This window comes from Lathamus discolor, chromosome 2, assembly GCF_037157495.1.
Source record: "Lathamus discolor isolate bLatDis1 chromosome 2, bLatDis1.hap1, whole genome shotgun sequence".
Taxonomy (NCBI): Eukaryota; Metazoa; Chordata; class Aves; order Psittaciformes; family Psittacidae; genus Lathamus; species Lathamus discolor.
The window spans coordinates 92575231-92593802 of NC_088885.1; the positions used below are offsets into that span (position 1 = coordinate 92575231).

General features: G+C 41.4%; 1 protein-coding gene across 2 annotated transcripts in view; it reads right to left on the reverse strand.

Annotated features, from left to right (window-relative positions):
* EPB41L4B (erythrocyte membrane protein band 4.1 like 4B) overlaps positions 1 to 18572 on the reverse strand; it is a 167645-nt gene that overhangs the window by 110878 nt on the left and 38195 nt on the right. For both annotated transcript variants that reach the window (XM_065667749.1, XM_065667750.1), the window contains exon 2: positions 5907 to 6011. In XM_065667749.1, coding sequence (XP_065523821.1) covers positions 5907 to 6011 — 105 coding nt within the window. The remainder of the gene's footprint in view (positions 1 to 5906; positions 6012 to 18572) is intronic.

An 18572-nucleotide genomic window follows, 5' to 3' on the forward strand; every position in this document is an offset into this window, starting at 1 on the left:
ATGGACAACTACAGCACTCCCAAATTACAGGCTGAGCCCCAAGGGAGAAGGAAGAAGAACACCACCTGGGTTCCACTGGGCTGCTGCACCAGGGTGACAGGAGGAGGCTCTCATAGCACCACTGAGGTCCTCAGGACCTGGAGGTGGGGGTGTTCGGCCTGAGGACAAGAAGCCTACCCCAAGGGGTGTACTGAAGATGAAGCCAGACTCTCCATGGTAGTACACAATGAATACCAACAGATCAAGCAAAGAAGCTGAGAGACAGCTTTTGCTTTTGTGTGGTGGTTTGACTCTGGCTGGCCACCAGGTGCCCACCGAAGCTGCTCTATCATTCCCCTCCTCAACTGGACAGGGGGAGTAAACATGACAGACTTATCACTCTGACCAATTACCATCACAGGCAAAATGCACTAAGCTCAGGGAAATTAATTTAACATTACCAAACTGGATTAGGATAACAAGAACTAAGTACAAATCTTAATTTTCCTTCCACCCTCCCTTTTTCCCAGGCTCAACTTCATTCCTAATTGTTCTACCTCTTTCCCCCAAGTAATGGGGGCTGTGATCACATGTTGTTTCTACCGCTCCCTCCTCCTCAAGGGAGGACTCCTTACACTCTTCCCCTGCTCTGCACATCTCTGCCACGGGAGACAGTTCTCCACTAACTTCTCCAAAGTGAATCCTTCCCACGGGCTGCAGTTCTTCACAAACTGCTCTGGTGTGGGTCCCTTCCAGGGATGAAGTCCTTCAGGAACAGGCTGCTCCAAGTGTGGGTCCCTTCCATGGGGTGCAGTCCTTCAGGAACAGCTGGCTCCAGCGTGGGTCCCTTCCATGGGGTGCAGTCCTCCAGGAACAGCCAGCTCCAGTGTGGGTTCCCTGCAGGGTCACAAGTCCTGCAGCAAACCTGCTCCAATGTGAGCTTGTCTCTCCATGAGGCCACAGGTCCTGCCAGGATCTTGATTCAGCGAAAGCTTCCCATGGGGTCACAGCCTCCTTCGGGCATCCCGCTGTTCCAGTGTGAGGTCCTCCATGGACTGCAGGAGGATATCTGCTCCACCATGCATCTCCATGGTTGCAGGGGAGTATCTGCTCCTCCATGGACCTGCATGGGCTGCAGGGGCACAGCCTGCCTCACCACAGGGGGAATCTCTGCTCCGGTGCCTGGAGGTCCTCCCCTCCTTCTGCACTGACCTTGGTGTCTGCAGAACTGCTTCTCTCACATATTCTCACTGCTTTCTCTCAGCTGCTGTTACACAGCAGTTTTTCCCCTTTTCTTAAATCTGTTATCACTGGAGGCATCGCCAACACTGCTGATAGGCTCCGCTTTAGCCAGCAGTGGGTCTCTTTTGGAGCTTTTTCAACTGGCTCTGTCCACCATGGGCATATTCTGGCATCTGCCAAAAGTAACCTCCACAGCCCTCTCACTTCAGCTTACGCTCTGGCCATGAACAAAGACAAAAGAAAACAGGAAAAGCTCTTTGTTGTACTGGATAGACTGAGGATTTGACTTCTTTACACTTAGAAGAGAGGTGGAGAAGCATCACTGACAATATTGCAACCACCTGCCTTGCACAACTGCTTCTCAAGTCTGTGCCAGTGAAAGAGTCCCCAACCCTCCCTGAAACACCAAGTGCTACTGGAAGATGAAAACCTGGAGATGCTCTGACAATTGGAGTATTGGAGTCTCTCACCACGTGTTCCTAAATTGCAATACATCCTTGGACAGCCACAGCTGGAAGCAGTCATTGATCACGTGTTCCACATTGCTGCGGAGGCAGGCATGTTGCCTCTGTCCAGTTACTGAACTGGCATTTCATATCACTACCATTATTAGTAACCAAAGCACTGAGTACCACAGGATATTGTCACCTGTACAGCTCTTGGGACCCTACAGCTGTGACTGGTATTTGTTGCTCTAGGCTACAACCCACAGACTAAGTCCTGCAACAACCACAGTCCCAAAAAGCTCATAATCCAGAGGAACAAGAGAGATTTATGGAGGGGAAACAGAATCACAGATGAATTTCATGGTTGTTTTTTTTTTTTTTTTAATGGGGGAATTGGATATTTCTACTAGAAGCAGAAAAGGGAACAGTTTGCATTATCAAAATATTAACCAGTATCGCTTTCCCCTGACATTCAATGTATTGAACAGTGAGGCTTGTCCCTATTTTGTTCTGCTTAATGAGCCCTTGTTGTTACAATATTAAGCAGTACATAAGCAAAAAGACTCCCAGATATCACACTAAGGCTGACTGGTTTGAGTTGCACATTTTTTTCCATATCCCTCACACCCTTAAGAAGTCACAGCAGCAGTATCAAAAGCAACCACATGAAAAACTCTTGATCTGAATGACAATGAGCCTTAAAAGAAAATTCAGATGCAGCAGACATGGTCGTGAAGCACCAAGTCCCTGCAAGGCCCTGACCCAATCAATACCTGCTGAAACATCCAGGACTCTAGTTCTCACTGTACTATTATATTATGGATATTATAAAACATACACAAAAATAGAAATTAAAAAAAAAATGATGCGAACAATGAAAGAACCACCACTAGAACAGCTGCAGAGCACCAAGTCTCAGTTTTGCCTGAGTCTGTTAGAAAAAAAAAGAGTTGGTCCAAAGCTATTATAATGCGACTACAGTACAGTTTTATCCCTCACTATAACCTATAAATTGTGATCTGTCAAGAAGCTGAACATCAGCAGGCAATATATCTGTGTTGCTTTTTAAACCGCACTTATGAGTAAAGGTTTTCTACTAGATCAATTCTTCTGCACACTAATAATACTTAACAATCCATGTCACCTGGAGTATTTCTACTCCTGGAGTTACCGTCAGATAACTTAAAATACAACAGAACACAAAGCTTTGCTTTAGAATAAACTACTTGATGACTGTCTACATTCTTCTATTCATGGATATCTTCAAAGAGCACAAGATACAAACTGCTGCAGAGTTCACTGAATTAGGCTTTACAGCATTTTCTGCCTTGCTGCTGAAATCCTGCTTTTCACAACTTTATGGTTTTTGCTTGTATTGAAAAACTCTTTTTTGGGTATTAAAAAGAAGCCGTTCAAAGTTTTTTTTCTTTTTTGAAACAGACCAGCTGTAATAATGATTGTTTTTGTTGTTGTTCTAAATCACGGGTATCAACACTGCTTGTTCTGTCTCTGACAAAGTTACAGGTCTGCAGGAAACAGTGCACTCAAAAGCTGCTGGCCTGGAAGCACACAGAAGTAATTTCCATTATTCAAAGACTATTTTCTGCTCTCTTGTTTATAATGGGGGCTTAAATATGTTTAGCACTTAACAAAATATAACAAAGAGAAAGGCTCAGAGCCTCAAGGAGTTTACAGAAATTTAACCTCCCAATCCACTTTGTGGCTGGGCTGGCACTAAGCAGAAGCACACAGAAATTATACATTAATAGCTACGCAAATGAAATTAGTAGATCACAAGTTCAAAACAGACCAAGGAAGGATGTTAAATTATGGAACCTGTTTGCACAGGGTGCTGGGGAAGACAAAAGCCTGTGTCTTAAAGCTCTTAAGCTCTACTCTCTGACCAGCTTGAGCCAGACAAAAAACCCCAAACCCACAACCTAAATGAGAGCTTTCTGCCTCACACTCCAGCGGAGGTGAAGAACTCTGCCCTAAACACTCTTCTTAATCCAGGTAGCCATAATCCTACTATTAAAGCTCTCCAACCACCACTGGCTTTCTTAGCACCCCCAGATGCTGTTCATGACACTTATCCCTCTTGTAATTGTAGACACAATGCTTTACTCCCCACCCAATGCAGAGGAAAGAAACAGCATACAAAGCTAAAACACTTCCACATAAAGGCACATTTTGCCCTGAACACCAGGAATGCAACTACCTATGGAAAACACACCTGCTCACATCACTGCTTTATCTCTTACTATTCAAAAGAGCCCTTCAGTTTTGCAAATATACAAGAAAAAGTTCATTCTCTGCTACCTCAGCCAGGTCTTCTGTTTCTCATCTGCCCCCTTTCTTGCTAGGAAAGAATGCTTCACTCTCCCGTTTCTGCTTCCCTTCTTTCAAAACATTACAGAACTCCTTGCTAGGTAACTTCTCCTAGCTATCAAGTTTTAGGTGATCTGACAATCAGTAATAATATAATCTCTTTTGCTATTCTGAGGAAGCTCTGCTCTACTAGCTATGTCTTTTACTAGCAGGTCCATCATAAAAAGACACATAATTTATGTAATAAATTTTATCAGCAACATACAGACTATCTACCTAAAAACCCCAATCCCATTATGGACATACTACAGACATCAGTTTCCAGTGACAAGTACATACCCTTAAATTAACTGGGATATCAGGATCATGTTTAAATAGGTAATACCGGCTTTCCCCAAAAGCATAGATTCCCTTTCCCAATAGGCAAATTATTATAATATTTAAACAACTAACAGAAGACCTGTCCAAAGTCATTAGTAAACCAGATGATTACACAAGCTGATAAAACACTGATCTGACCTGACCACATTGCCCCAAGCTTGCTAGAGAATAAACCTGAGCATTCTGAGAATGCTGAGATTATAAAGGTAGAACCTACCTACATTCAACAAGATGTCAATATAGCGGCTATATTTTCTGACTATCTTATTCTAATAGCACTAAATACATCTGTCACAGAATCATAGAATAGTTAGGGTTGGAAAGGACCTCAAGATCATCTAGTTCCAACCCCCCTGCAATATGCAGGGACACCTCACACTAAACCATCCCACACAAGGCTTCATCCAACCTGGCCTTGAACACTGCCAGGGATGGAGCACTCACAACCTCCCTGGGCAACCCATTCCAGTGCCTCACCACCCTAACAGGAAAGAATTTCCTCCTTATATCCAATCTAAACTTCCCCTGTTTAAGTTTTAACCCGTTACCCCTTGTTCTGTCTCTACAGTCCCTGATGAAGAGTCCCTCCCCAGCACCCTTATAGGCCCCCTTCAGGTACTGGAAGGCTGCTGTGAGGTCTCCACGCAGCCTTCTCTTCTCCAGGCTGAACAGCCCCAACTTCCTCAGCCTGTCTTCATACGGGAGGTGCTCCAGTCCCCTGATCATCCCCGTGGCCCTCCTCTGGACTTGTTCCAGCAGTTCCATGTCCTTTTTATGTTGAGGACACCAGAACTGCACACAATACTCCAGGGGGAGTCACCTGTTGCTTTATGGAACAAATTATTTACTGACTAGATAACCTAAAAGCAAACACTTATTTTTCAAGTCTGCATATTCTTTGTTCACAACCCAGGTTGCTGTCATATCAATACCTCAGCACATAAGGAGAAGAAAGGAAAAGATTAAATATACAGCAATAAAGTTTAACCACAAGGTTGCAGTCTTTCAACCTTATCTTCTTAATATATCTATCTACCTGCAACTGTAAATACAGTCCTTTCTTTTCCTCATTTTACCTGTAGATGCTGGAGGTCACTGTGGGAAAGAAGGAAACATTTTCTCTATTTCAAATACAACTAAATGAAACTAAACTCTACAAAGTAAAATAATCTCTACATGGAACAGCAAAGATAAGAGTTACAAGAAACCCTTTCATGCAAGAGAGATGTAAACTGTTTTTATATCATGAGCCTACTAAATATAAAACATTTTTCTTTACCCACAATTATTGTTTTTTCAATTATGTGCAATCATGCCATGTGCGATCATGTCATGTGCATATCATACAGAGTGCCACATGACTCATTTAGAGAATTTGGCTTTATGTGCAAGAACCAAACATGGTACCAGCTGTTTCAGCAGCATGTCCCCTAATGCCTACATCTCTCCATGCAACAGCACCAGTGAAACATTTATAACAGGCAACATAACCTACCACAGAACACAAAAACAACCTGAAGTTATACTCACTGTAACCTGGGAAGCATCCATGAATTGTAGGCCAAAGTAATCGGTTTCCACAAGGTCCAAATGATATACAATCTGGTCAAACAACTCCTGTCCTTTTGCATTTTTCTGTAACAGAAAACAAAGGGTTTGGGTTTTTTTGTGGGTGGGTGTGGGTTTGTTTGTTTGCTTGGGTTTCTTTCAAATGGGGAAGAGGAGATGCACAATAGAAAACAGTATCTAAATAGAATTACTAATTATTCTAAAGAATTGTGTTGACATTTATTTCCTTCAAGAAAGACACAGTGACACATGGTTCCTATCTGCAGCTATTCCAACTGCATTAGACTTCACTCTCAAACAAAACTAACAAAAGTTCACTGTAACTTAAAGTATTGGAGAGAAAAGAAAGGCTTATATCCTGTAAGTCACAGAGCCGGCATTTTAAACCTCAGAAAGCCAAGTTCTCCAGGGAAAGCTTGCTTGACATCTGCCCGGAATCTGCAGGCATGCAGTGCCACACCACCACTCCAGCTGCAACATAAATTCTGGACAGCTTGAACACCTGAGCAGCACTTCAAGGAAAATCAATGGAAATTGGTAAGAATCTTTCAGTAATGTTGTTAACTGCAATAACTTTTACAACCTTTAAACGGAGGAACAGAAAAGGAAAAAAGAAAGAAGCCAACAATTCTTACTTGGCATGCCATCTGAAACACACAGGCATGGAGACAAAACTAACCCCAATCATGGGCTACAGTACTAGTAGAAAAGTTAGCTGATCCTAAAGCTAGTCTGTATTGGCCTGTACACTTGTTCTGAAGTTAAGTCAAGAATTTAGATAACCATTGCTTCAACTTCAACCATTAGAAGAGGCAAAGCTTGGAGGTTAGAGGTGGGTAGAATTAAGAGGGAATAACAAAAGAAGTTTTCATGCAAACCCTGTTGAGTTACTTAGGGAAGGAAGTTTTCAAGTTCTTGAGCACAAAACCCCCTAAAAGTACCCGGGATGATCATAAATCTCAGTAAAGAGACCAAAGCTACAGGCATATTTTATACAGGAAAGTATAGATCTGGAAACACTTTTGTTCCTGCTGTCCCTCATACGGTGTTTTTTTTAAAGCTCTAACATATTAGGCATTCACACTTCATCCCAAAATGTAGCAAAATTCATTGATTTCAGATGAAGAACTGAACAGCATTCAGTTCCATTAGTTTGGTCTTCAGCACAAAAGCAGCATCAATCATCAATCATAAGGTGCAGAACTGCTGTCCAGGACTCCAAGCTGTCTAAAATCTGCCTTCTTTAGCAAAGGCAAGATAAAGAGTTTAATTTTACTCTGTTTTTCAAAAAAGACTGAGGGGGGTTTGGCGGGTTTTTGTTTGGGTATTTTGTTTGTTTTAAACTAACAAAGAAGCAGCACAGACTTCAAAGCATCAAATTTCAGGAACAGTATTAGGAGCTTCATTAAAACAAGCTGCAAAAAACCTAAAATCAATCACTAATTTATCATTGTAAGGTACCGCTTGATTGATCTGGGAGGGCAAGAGGCAAATAATAGACTTTCTTAAAGAAAGTGAGAATATAACAGTTCCTTATAGCAATAAATTCCTAAGAAACCAGCATCTTCAGATGTACAATAACTGCTATAAACCAAAGTTTGCTAAAAAGTATCCAGAACACATTTTCTGATTATGCAGTCAATTCAGCACTTGTTAAGAGAAGCCATACCAAAACACAACAGAATTTAACCTCATTCTGCTCAAATGAGGAGAAAACCCTTCAAAGCAATAAAAAAGAAATATCAAGACATGAGAAATTCTTAAAGCTAGGAACAGCTGATTTGATGCCCTATGATCTCTCTACTTCTGGTTCCTTGCTTTATGGCATTAACTATCAGTATGTTTATCTTCGACTGCCACACACCCAATAGAAACCAGAAAGAGCACACTCCACCTTCTGTACCCAAATAATAGTTAATGTTCAACATGCGTGTTACACAGAGAATAGCTCTGTACGGCACGGCTAGGCCATAAAATGCAGTATTACATACATAGTTTACAGGAGATTATAACATTTAACTTGTTGCTAAATGAGCTTTCCCAGCAAGTTCATACTGCTTAGGCGATAAAGCTGCTACAGCCAATGAACTGCTGACAAAAAACTTTCTTCGAGATGTTACACTAAAAGGGGAGATAAAAGTGACTAATGCCTTTCCTCTACTAATAGTAAGGGATGACCTGTTCTCCTTCATTCTGCCTCTTCACTGTGTGACAAGCTAGGGAGTCAAATTGCAAAATGATAACTTGGTACCTGTGTGTTGAATTAAATACTATATAATTGCATTTAATATAACTGGTAAAGGCAAAATAGAAGGGTTTTTCCTCAGGAATTGCATATGCATGAATATAAGTGGTCCCTAATAGAAAAAAACGTCCTTATTATAAGAAACTTTCGATCTTCACGGTCTTTTCCTCCTACCCTCCTTCTAGATAACAAAGAAGATAGAAAAATGCTTCCTCTTTCAAAACCTGGTACCATATAAAGAACGCGAAACTGATTTCATACAAGAAAATTTTCTGAGTAGGTCTAATCTGTTGGAATGTAACAAGTAACAGTTTCTCTACAGACCTTCAAATTCTGCATATTTTTTGAAAAGACAGCTGAAAATACCCAACTTTAAACTATTTTACAGTCATACCTTGCTAGACAGATGGTTCAGAACTGTCAGATGAAAAAGACAAGTGTAACTTCGATATCAAAAAAAGGGAGTAGATGGCAACAAACAATATATGTCTACTTCTCTGGACAACCTGTTCCAGTGCCTCACCACCCTCACAGTAAAGAACTTCTTGTATTTAATCTATCTGTAATCTAAGAAAAGGTGTTTCATGTCAGTCACCCTGTCCTGCCTGACAGTTGTGCTAGTTTCCTTCACTCTGTAACCTGGAAACCCATCTTAAATACCCCCTCCCCTCACCCTTTCCCCATCATATTTTCTTTGGGACCATGAAGCATCAAAGAAAATTCTTACATTTAGGGAGAACTTATTGCTGTTCAATAAGTTCTGAACAAGGATCCAAATCGGCATCAGTATAAAGTACCACGTAGAGTCACAGAGACAGCTGCATGGCCCACATTTCAAGTGGGCTAAATTTTTAGCTGTCAAAGACTTCCAGTCTCAGGGAATCCGTGGAAATTCTTGTCAGCTAAAACCTGACAAAATAAAGATTAACTTCTCTAATCAGAAACTCTTCCAGACTTGACATGTGAATAGGCAACAGGTTTTAACATGCTTTTGATGGGCATGAAGGAAAGGGCAAATTCACTAGCCAGGGACATCTTATACTAACTGGCTCTGTCTAAACAGTCTGATCATTGTTGATTTTAGCTATTCCAGAGTTGTTTGAAAGCTTTTTGCCAAAGGGCATGAAAAGGAGACGTACAAGGCAGAAACGTCCCATTTTAGGGCAGATAGAGCGCAAGAATGCTATCGACCACTTTCAAAGCACACAGAGCAAAGCTGAAGAGCTTCTCCACACATCTTCCCCAAACAGAACTATATGTGGCAACCAAGCACAGTGCATTGCGTGAACCCAAGTGGAGTGGCTGTATTTATCAAGTCATACTAGAGAGCCGAGGTCACAGTATTACAAACTATTAGCAGATTTCAGAAATAGGTGAAGTTGTGCTTCTTAAAACAACCTGTCAAATATGCCAGGAGGTACATGAAATAGCCTGCAAGTTGACAAAATGATAGCAAAAAAAAAAGGAAAATAAACTACTGCCAAGGAAAAGGTCAAAGCCAATTAACTGTAATGTGTCCCAACCTGAACAGGGAATAATAGCAGGAATGAGTACGTAGTGTAGCTTTAGATTCTTTTTCTAAAGAAAACACTGGATCATGTATTCTGCAATACATAAAATATTTTTTCAAAGTGGGATGCTATGATCTCATGGCCACAAACACCAGGTTTTAGCTTCTAGTAAGTTACTAAAGGAGCATTTGTAGCTAGTGATTCTCTGCTCCACGACTGCTCTGACACATCAGCATTTCCTCTCCCAGGCATTTCCTGGAACATGTTAGCTAAGTATATTCTGCTCAGTCCTCTTAAACCTGAACTGTTATTAAGCCATTTTTCAAACCTATAACTAACGCTTTATGTGCTGGCCATACTGCTTTGTAGCGAGAATTTGCTCTGCTTTTTAAGAGTCATTGGCAAAGTTGTTTCCCAGCATTTCAGACATACTACAGGCTAAACATGATTAAAGCCATCTGGGCTTCTAACAAGTCTCAACTCCAGGTGGTCCCTGCTGAGGTACTCAACTTTTTTGCCTCAGTCCTCAGCAGCAAGTGCTCCAGCCACAAGGCAAAGGCAGGGACTGGGAGAATGAAGAACCACTCACTGTAAGAGATGAGGTTTGAGACCGTATCAGGAACTTGAAGGTACACAGAGCCTTGGGTGACATGGTCTAGTGTAAGGCACCCCTGCCCATGGAGCAGTGTTGGAACTAGATGATCTTTAAAGCCCCTTCCAAGTCAAAACATTTCTATGATGCTTCAATTCTTTAACTTGCTTTCTTCTAGTCAGTTTCTCAAACACAGCCACCTGTACTGAAATAAAACAGCATTTGCAGAATTTTAAGTACAAAAATGAAATAAAATTCTATATTCTTATAAATCTGTTCATTAGGACCCTCGGGAAGAGGGTGGTACAGACACCACCCTCTGCACCCTCTAAGCTTAGTCATTAGGGGGTATGTGACTACAGCGAAATCCTCCTTTGGATCATGACTCTTGCAGGCACATTAGAGTCAGCACAAGTAAAAAGAGATACGTATTATACATCACAGTTGCTATGATATCTAACAGCTTCAGCCAATTATGTGTATTTGACGGCATGGCTGGGCTTACAAAAGCTGCAATGAAAACCATGCTGTCCATCCCAGCAGCACTGTCAAAGATGGTAACGCTTTTCAAGTTCCAGTTTCCATGCCTCCAACCAGAGATGACACTTCGCAGAGGGCACACTGCTCTCTGCAAACTAGCCATGACATTGGTGCCTATTCCACCCTCTTCCGTGGGGACCTAATGAACAGATTCATAATTCTGTGGAGACAGTTGTATTTCTTGAAATTATGCAAATATTGCTTTATTTCAACATAAAATAAATTCAGTGTTTAGACTGAAAGAAAAGCAAGCTATTTCTTAACATATCATACTTCTATGAGGCTGGCTAACTTGCTCAAGCTATGCAAAGATGTTGTTAGGTTATTTTCTTACCAGTCAACCATTGACTCAAGTTTTCAGTTCTGGCTCTGAGCTCCCTTGAAAATGTGACACTGTTCAAATAACGATTGCTTCAGAGCCTGCTACTGCATGCAAATTATGTTTAAATGTAGTACAGACCACAGAAACAAGCAGCATTCCGGAACGTGCCCAGAAGAAAATGCAACTGATGATGCATATGAACTTTCAGCTGAAGGAGAACAAAATTCATTCCAACCCTTTTGAGAAATTAGCTAAAAATGAGAGCCAAAAATCGCCTTAACCTCCCCCTGCAAAAAAACCCTGAACAACAGAAAATGCCAAACACACACAGCACCAAACCCTCAGACATTCATTAGAAGACAAAAAAATCCACTGAATGGCATTTACTTATTATAACCTTGAAAGCATAAACATTTCACTGCCAGTCATTTTTGTCAAGTCCCTAAACTAAAATTGTGATTTCCTGAGCAAAGAAGCTTATAAGCAAAATTAAAGAACCCCTCAAAAACTGACAAAACACCAAAGCAAAAAACCTCCCCAACCAACAAACCAAGCCACTCTCAAAGCCTATGATAAAAATAACTCTTAAATACTAGGACTCTTACCAGTCACAGGCCATCAAGGAGATAGGGGAATCTCAAGAAACAGCACAGTACTGTTTAAGTACATTGTCTCTGTGAGTGGTACATAAAGCAAGCAAGCTAGGTTTCTGCAACTAAGATGACAATGAGAATTTGCAGAGAGAAACTATTTACAAGAAAAAGAAGTAATCACCAAACACTGGGTATAATAAGCCTCACTACTGCTGCACAGCAGCATTTCCCAACAGCACTCAAACTCTCATGTCTCCATCAGTTACTGGCAAGAAGAATCAGTGTTTACTCCCTGCTAGAAGAAGCTAGAAATAGCGATTAATGATTGCAAAAGACAAGGAGCACCTCTGCCTCTTTTCACAGGGCAGCAAGGACTGAAGGTAGAAAGTCTATAGAACGGGCAGGGAAGAGAAACCTGAAGAATAAATAGATCACCATACTTTATATGCGCACCAGCCAAAGCACTACATAAACCCAAACGGCACTGGGCTTCTAATCAAATCATGATAACATTACCATGCTAGCATGACATTAGCCAAGTCTCTTGTGTTAGCCTAAGCTTTCTGCCTGCTATGTAAGGGCAGACACTTGTAAATATACATAAAAAAAAAGACTGAAGGGTGGGGAAGAACAGCATGCTATTTTCAAGCTCTGCAATAGGAATGAAAAAAACATCTCTAATTACTCTTAGAGTACAAACTCATTGACATGAATCAAAGATTGGAGGAGCAGCACAGCATCATAGAGAATACACAGAAAATACAGCAAAGAGGGAATTACCTTACAAGCGGAACAATAATTAAGAGTCCAAAACCATGCCTAATAAAGTGTCAGAAAGATGTCATATGTACGGCATTACTTAAAACATTCAAGAAAGTCAGGTGAGATTTGAAGGGTGAGTATAAGGTTTTCTTTGCCAGTTCAAGCATCCCTGCTTCCACTCACTTCCTTCCCCACCTCCAAAATACATTCTCCATCCTCCTCAAGCGGGCAAATACAAGTGGACCAACTGTGTAAAATGATACGCACAATGCTAACTTTTACTGAAATCTGTTCTTGCAGTTGTTTTCAACACACATACTTTAGCTAACCGTGCCTTACAGTACAGCACTTCAAGAACTAATTATAGTAGCATACCTAGAGCATCAGAAGTCCGTTTAGCTGGTTAAGAGAGGAGCATGAAACCACCATGTCTCAAGACCTATGTTATCTGGAAAAGGAGAATTTCATCACTGCGTGGGTTTTTCAGGGAAGATGTTGGAGCTGATTCTAGCCACCTCCACAATGGACTCACTCGCCACAGGTGGTGGTGGGAAGAAAGCAGGTACAAAAGTCAGGAGTGAAGGGAGTAGATTTCAGCCTGGGAAGGAGCTGTCTTTAGCTTGACCCATGAGCTTTCTTATTCCTGTTTTTCCCTCTCCATATTTTCCTCATCCTGCAGATGGGTGGGAGCCTGTTGGCTAAGGCTAACCCACCACAGTAGGGAAATATTTATGCAGGACAATTTCACATTTCGATCATGCAAGTGGTCATACGAAGGGCACACTGCTTTGGAGAGCCTTTAATCTCTCCAAAAGCCACATGAAGGGCAAGCAGATACTGTGATGGGTGCCCTATAAGTGCAATTACTCTTGGCAACATTACAACCAGCACCGGCATTTTTGTTTTATTGGACTCAGATAAAGGTGAGAGTTTCTGTTTACTGTCCCTATCACCCACATGTACTGCTGGCAACACAGACCTCTTTCAAGAGAAAAGCACTGTCAACACTTCTAAATGGGATCCTCAGGCAACAGATAAAAACTACCATAAGACACAGAACAAAGTAGTAAAAAAATCTTTACTGGTAATTTTATGTTCTAGAAGTAGGTCCAGACTCTTGTTATTTCAGATACAGACAGCTTACCCATCACACTTTGACACTCTGAGGCATAATAAAAGAAATGGTTATTTGTATGGAAAGAAGATTCTTTTTCACCCCTAGACTGCCAGCTCCCCCTCCTGACCTGCTTGGAATACTACGTGCCCCTCAGGTTCAAGCACAGAGCTGAAGAAATAAAAAGTATCTTAGAATAAGGACAAAAAAAACCTATGTTGAGACTTCTTAACCTACATGATTTCACTCAAAATACAATTTAGAGTTCTGCATCCCCAGAGAAAAGAGGTAGAATGACACAAAGCTAAGCTATGGGTTTCTTGAAGTGGCAGCTGCCTCTAAGAGATGATACCATCAAACACATGACACAGAATGCTACTCTTCTTCAAGTGACTTGACCATTGCCCTCCTGCACCTGTGTAACAGTGGGATATAGGTGCCATTTTTCTAGAGAGATAGAGAAGATTCGAGGTAATGACTTTAAATATGAAAAATAACACAGAACATCGGCATAAGCTAAGCTGACCTAAGAGAATGAGGAGAAAGAGGCAAATGCTATCAGAAGAGAATCACAGGGGAGTTTAGCAAAGACTCTCCATTACCTTATCCTAATGGCAGTACCAAAGTTTCTAAGGACATTTTTGCTTTGTTATATGCATGCATTTGAATGCTCCATGAGAGAGGTTTTAAATAGACGCAACTGTATAAACAGAATTTTCCATATGGACACACGTCTTTCATATACATTTTGAACGTATGTGTGCTTGACTCAACTCTTCCCAATTTTTTTAACATGTTTTTAAATAGGACACTATGTCTACAACAAAACAGTTTACTGATTAGGCTCTACTGGTAACCTTCCTCTAGCATAGACTTCTCTAAGACCAGCAGTGCTGCCTAGTCAGACATACAAGCTAGAAGTAACTTCTGGCTTATATAAAGGAAAGCCCTGTCCCTGCTACCCCAGCCAGCCAAGTCACAGGTTCTGTTTCTGACCCATACCCAAGAGATTTGCCAGTGTAGCTGTACAGCTATATGCCTAGTAAAGAACTGCCTGCAGGGGGAAGTTCCAGCAGTGTAACATCACTGTTAATTTAAGATAACAATTCTTGCAGACTCCCTCGCAACATAAACCCTTATGGGTCACACTGTGCAGCTTCGTATGTGGCCTGCCATGCCAAAAGCTGTTTCTCAAAAGTTGAGTATTGAGGCAAGAAAGAGGGCACAGAGCTGTGTTGTGGCCAGAGGGCAAAACCTAGGAGGGCTGCTCTAAGAACTGGTATCTTACACTATACCTTATAGATCATCACTTTGAACATACAGAACAAGATCCACACCACCACCACCAGCTGCTGACCTGTAAAACCAAAAGGGTGCAGACTCCTCTAGAAAAATCACATCATGTATACTGCAGGAAATGTACCTACGTCTAGATAAAACTAAGGGTTCTTTAGAACCACTCCTCTCCTCCAGCATAATAATGCACACTGCTTATGTTCACGTAATTCACAGTCAATAGTTTCTATGGGGGTTTTTTTCTGTTTGTTTCTTTGTTTTGGTTGTTGGTTTTTTTTTTGTTTTGTTTTTTTACTTAAATACATACTATTTGTGGCACTTTTCAAGGCAGAAAATTAATTCCACATGCATGCTAACATTAGCATTAATTCCCTATTCCCTTACCTGGCACAAAGTCTTACAAAGTGCTAAACCTTCCATATAAATCATATTAATTATTTATCACCCTGGCAGTTACAGCCAGTAAACAAAGTTCAAAGATCTCAAACACAGAAGCAGTGACCACACAGGGAGAAGTTGAGGACAAACCTCTACGGTGGTAGTTCCTCAGAAGCTCTATGGATATAAAACGCAAAGACAAACTCTTTCAGAAGTCACCTATTTATTCAGACAACCAACAGACTTCAGCACTCTCCACTCTTTGCTCCTTTATACACTAAGTCATAGGATCTCTCCAAAGAATCAACTCCAATTACTTGCTTCTCTCTGAAGAGAACCAGAAATCCAGAGATTCAAAAAGTCAGTAAAAACCTCTTTTACTGCAGGTTTATAATCAGCAATTTAAAGAAAACAGAGAAAGACCAGGGAAGCTTGCCACTAAAAATATTTTATTTAGTGGGCAGCCAGGAAGACATAATTCTTTTTAAACACAAACATAATTAGCCAAGTAGATGAAATTAAGGAAAATCACTACAAATTACATTTATTTCTAGCAAGGCAGAAGATGCAATAGGAACAGCCATGTGGATGTGGATTTATAAAACATAAATTAAAAAAAAAAAAAAAACCAAAACCAAGCAAACACCCCCCCATAAAAAAATACCCCAAACCCTCACTAGTATAAGTTTAAAAAGTTAAACAATATTTCAAGCTTAGAGAAACCACCTCTCAGATGATGCCACTGCTCAGTTAAACAAGCCCCTAATTCCAGACCGAGGTTTATTGTATTTAAAAGCCCAGCACTCTAATCTCCTCATTGCCACAAAGGAATTATACAAGCCAAGACAAATTCCCATCATGCTGCAGAATCCAGCTTCTTGCTCTGTTATAAATATTCATCTCTGAAGGGGAAATGTAAACCTTACAGCACTGTCCTGGGTTCACAGTAGCAGGTTTTTCTCCTTCTTAGTAACTGGTGCAGCGCTGTGTTTTGACTTTCAGCCTGGGAACAGCGCTGATAACACCGATGGTTTTAGTTGTTGCTAAGTAATGTGTACTCTGACCAAGGACTTTGTGAGTCTCATGCTATGCCAGAGACGAGGCGGGGCCAGAAGGAAGCAGACAGGACACCTGACCCAAGCTAGCCAAACACGTATTCCATACCACAGCACATCATGCCCAGGGAGGTAACTGGGAGTTATCCAGAAGGGCACGGGCTCTCTTCGGGGGGGGGGGGGGGGGGGGGTGTCAAACTCATTCGGTGGTGGTACTGTATTCTCTTCCCTTGTTATTTTCTCTTATCATTATTATCATTGGTGGTAGCAGCAGTGATTTGTGTTATACCTTAGTGACTGGGCTGTTCTTATCTCAACCCATGGGAGTTACACTCAATTCTCCTCCCTATCCCTCCGGGAGTGGGGAGGGGGGGGCGGGGGGGAGGGGAAGGAAAGAAAGAGGGAGAAAAGTGGGGGTGGAGTGCATGAACGAGCTGTGTGGCTCGGTTTAAACCATGACAAGCACTGAAATAGGCACGGCAGCGTAACATGCTGTTGTTTATCTTCATTCTGAAGAATGAACAAGGACTGATGTGTCCGGAGTTTCATATTTTATTAAAGAACTCCCCCCCCCACACACACATTTAAGTTAGAAGTTCTGAGTGTCAACATGAGAAGCAGAAAGACCAGGTTATAGCTAAAATTGATTACTTATATTTCATGCCAACCAACAGATCATCCTATCAAGCTAAAGGAAGAGGCTGAGAAGACTGAGGCAATGGTTATTAACCATACCTCTGACCCCATTGTCAGTATGCAGAAAATCACAGTACTGATCAGAATCTGGGAAAGTGGCATTTTCAAAAAAGACAGACAGACAAGTAAGAGGAACCACAAATCTGCACAAGTGTCAGACTTCTCCTCTGTCAGGTTCCCTGCAAGCTGCAATTTCTGCCGTCTGCTTGCAGGGAATATTGTATGCCAGCATTTCCTTTGGATGCACTTCGAAAGACTGCAGATGAAAAGCGAAATACAAGACCCAAGGTACATGCTACATGTCCATACATTCAAAAATATAGACAGGTCAGCAATGGTTAGAAGGCTACCCTGCGTATGGTTTGATGTGAAAATCCATTTGCATCAGGCTGCAGTTTTCAGTTATTTTCTGGAAGGTTTCAGTTTTGTCTTTCACTTTGAAGTTTGGCTGCCCTGCCTGTCTCCATGGCATTAAACAAATTCTGGCCATTTACATGTCAAGGGAAATAAAAGACTGTAGTGGAAATTAACCCCAAGCATGATAAAGGAGTAAAGCATATCTGCTTTTCTGCTTGCTTATTTTAGCTGTGTATTAACAGATACTCAACAGGAGCTTACACTGTTGATTCAGACCTCCACACAACACAGAAAAACTTCACCACAGTGACTGCCAGAGATTCAGTAGAACTCATTAAGCTGGTGAGGATCCCAGTTTACTGTGGCAGGTTAATGGAGCATTCCTTGTGGCTGGCTCTTTCCACCTGTGCATTTCACCTCAACACAAGTTTTGCCACGCTTGACGTCTTTGGCAAAAGTCTTTTTCTCAGAGTCTGGACCTCAAGAGAGATCAGATCAAACACTCCGAATCAGCCAGTCACACATGGCTGAACTACAACCATCTCAGTCGTTTAAAGCGGTAACTTGGTCTTTTAGCCAAACATTGGTTTTTTTTTTCTAATTCAGGGAAACAAATGGCAAGAATTCTTTAATCACAGTATGAAAATCATGCTCAGCATGGTCAAGTCCGTATCCAAAGGCCACCGAAACATGAAGCCACTTCACGGCATAGCTTTTAGTAGGAGGTTAATGAACTAGTTAAAAATGAAATCACTTGTGGTAGCCCCAGCAAATGCTGTAGCACCAGTTCCTTGCAGTTGAAGGACAGCCTCCATGTAGGCATTAACAAAAACCTTTGTGTATGAAGCAAACAAAATCAACAAGGAGCTTTCCATCTCAGAAGATTTTTATTTCACAATAAAAGTGAACACAAGAGCAGAGAATCCTCACAAACTCACAATACTTCAACTGTATATTCAATTCAGCTTACACCACCCACATTAATACCAATGGTCACTGGAGAACTAGATTTTGCTGTCCTAATTCCCTATCCTATCACTAATTATGGAATCATAGCATACCAGGAAGGTCCCCCAGGAAGGGACCTCAAGGATCATCTGGTCTGACTTTTCTTGGCAAAAGTACAGTCTAGACAAGATGGCGCAGCACCCTGTCCAGCTGAACCT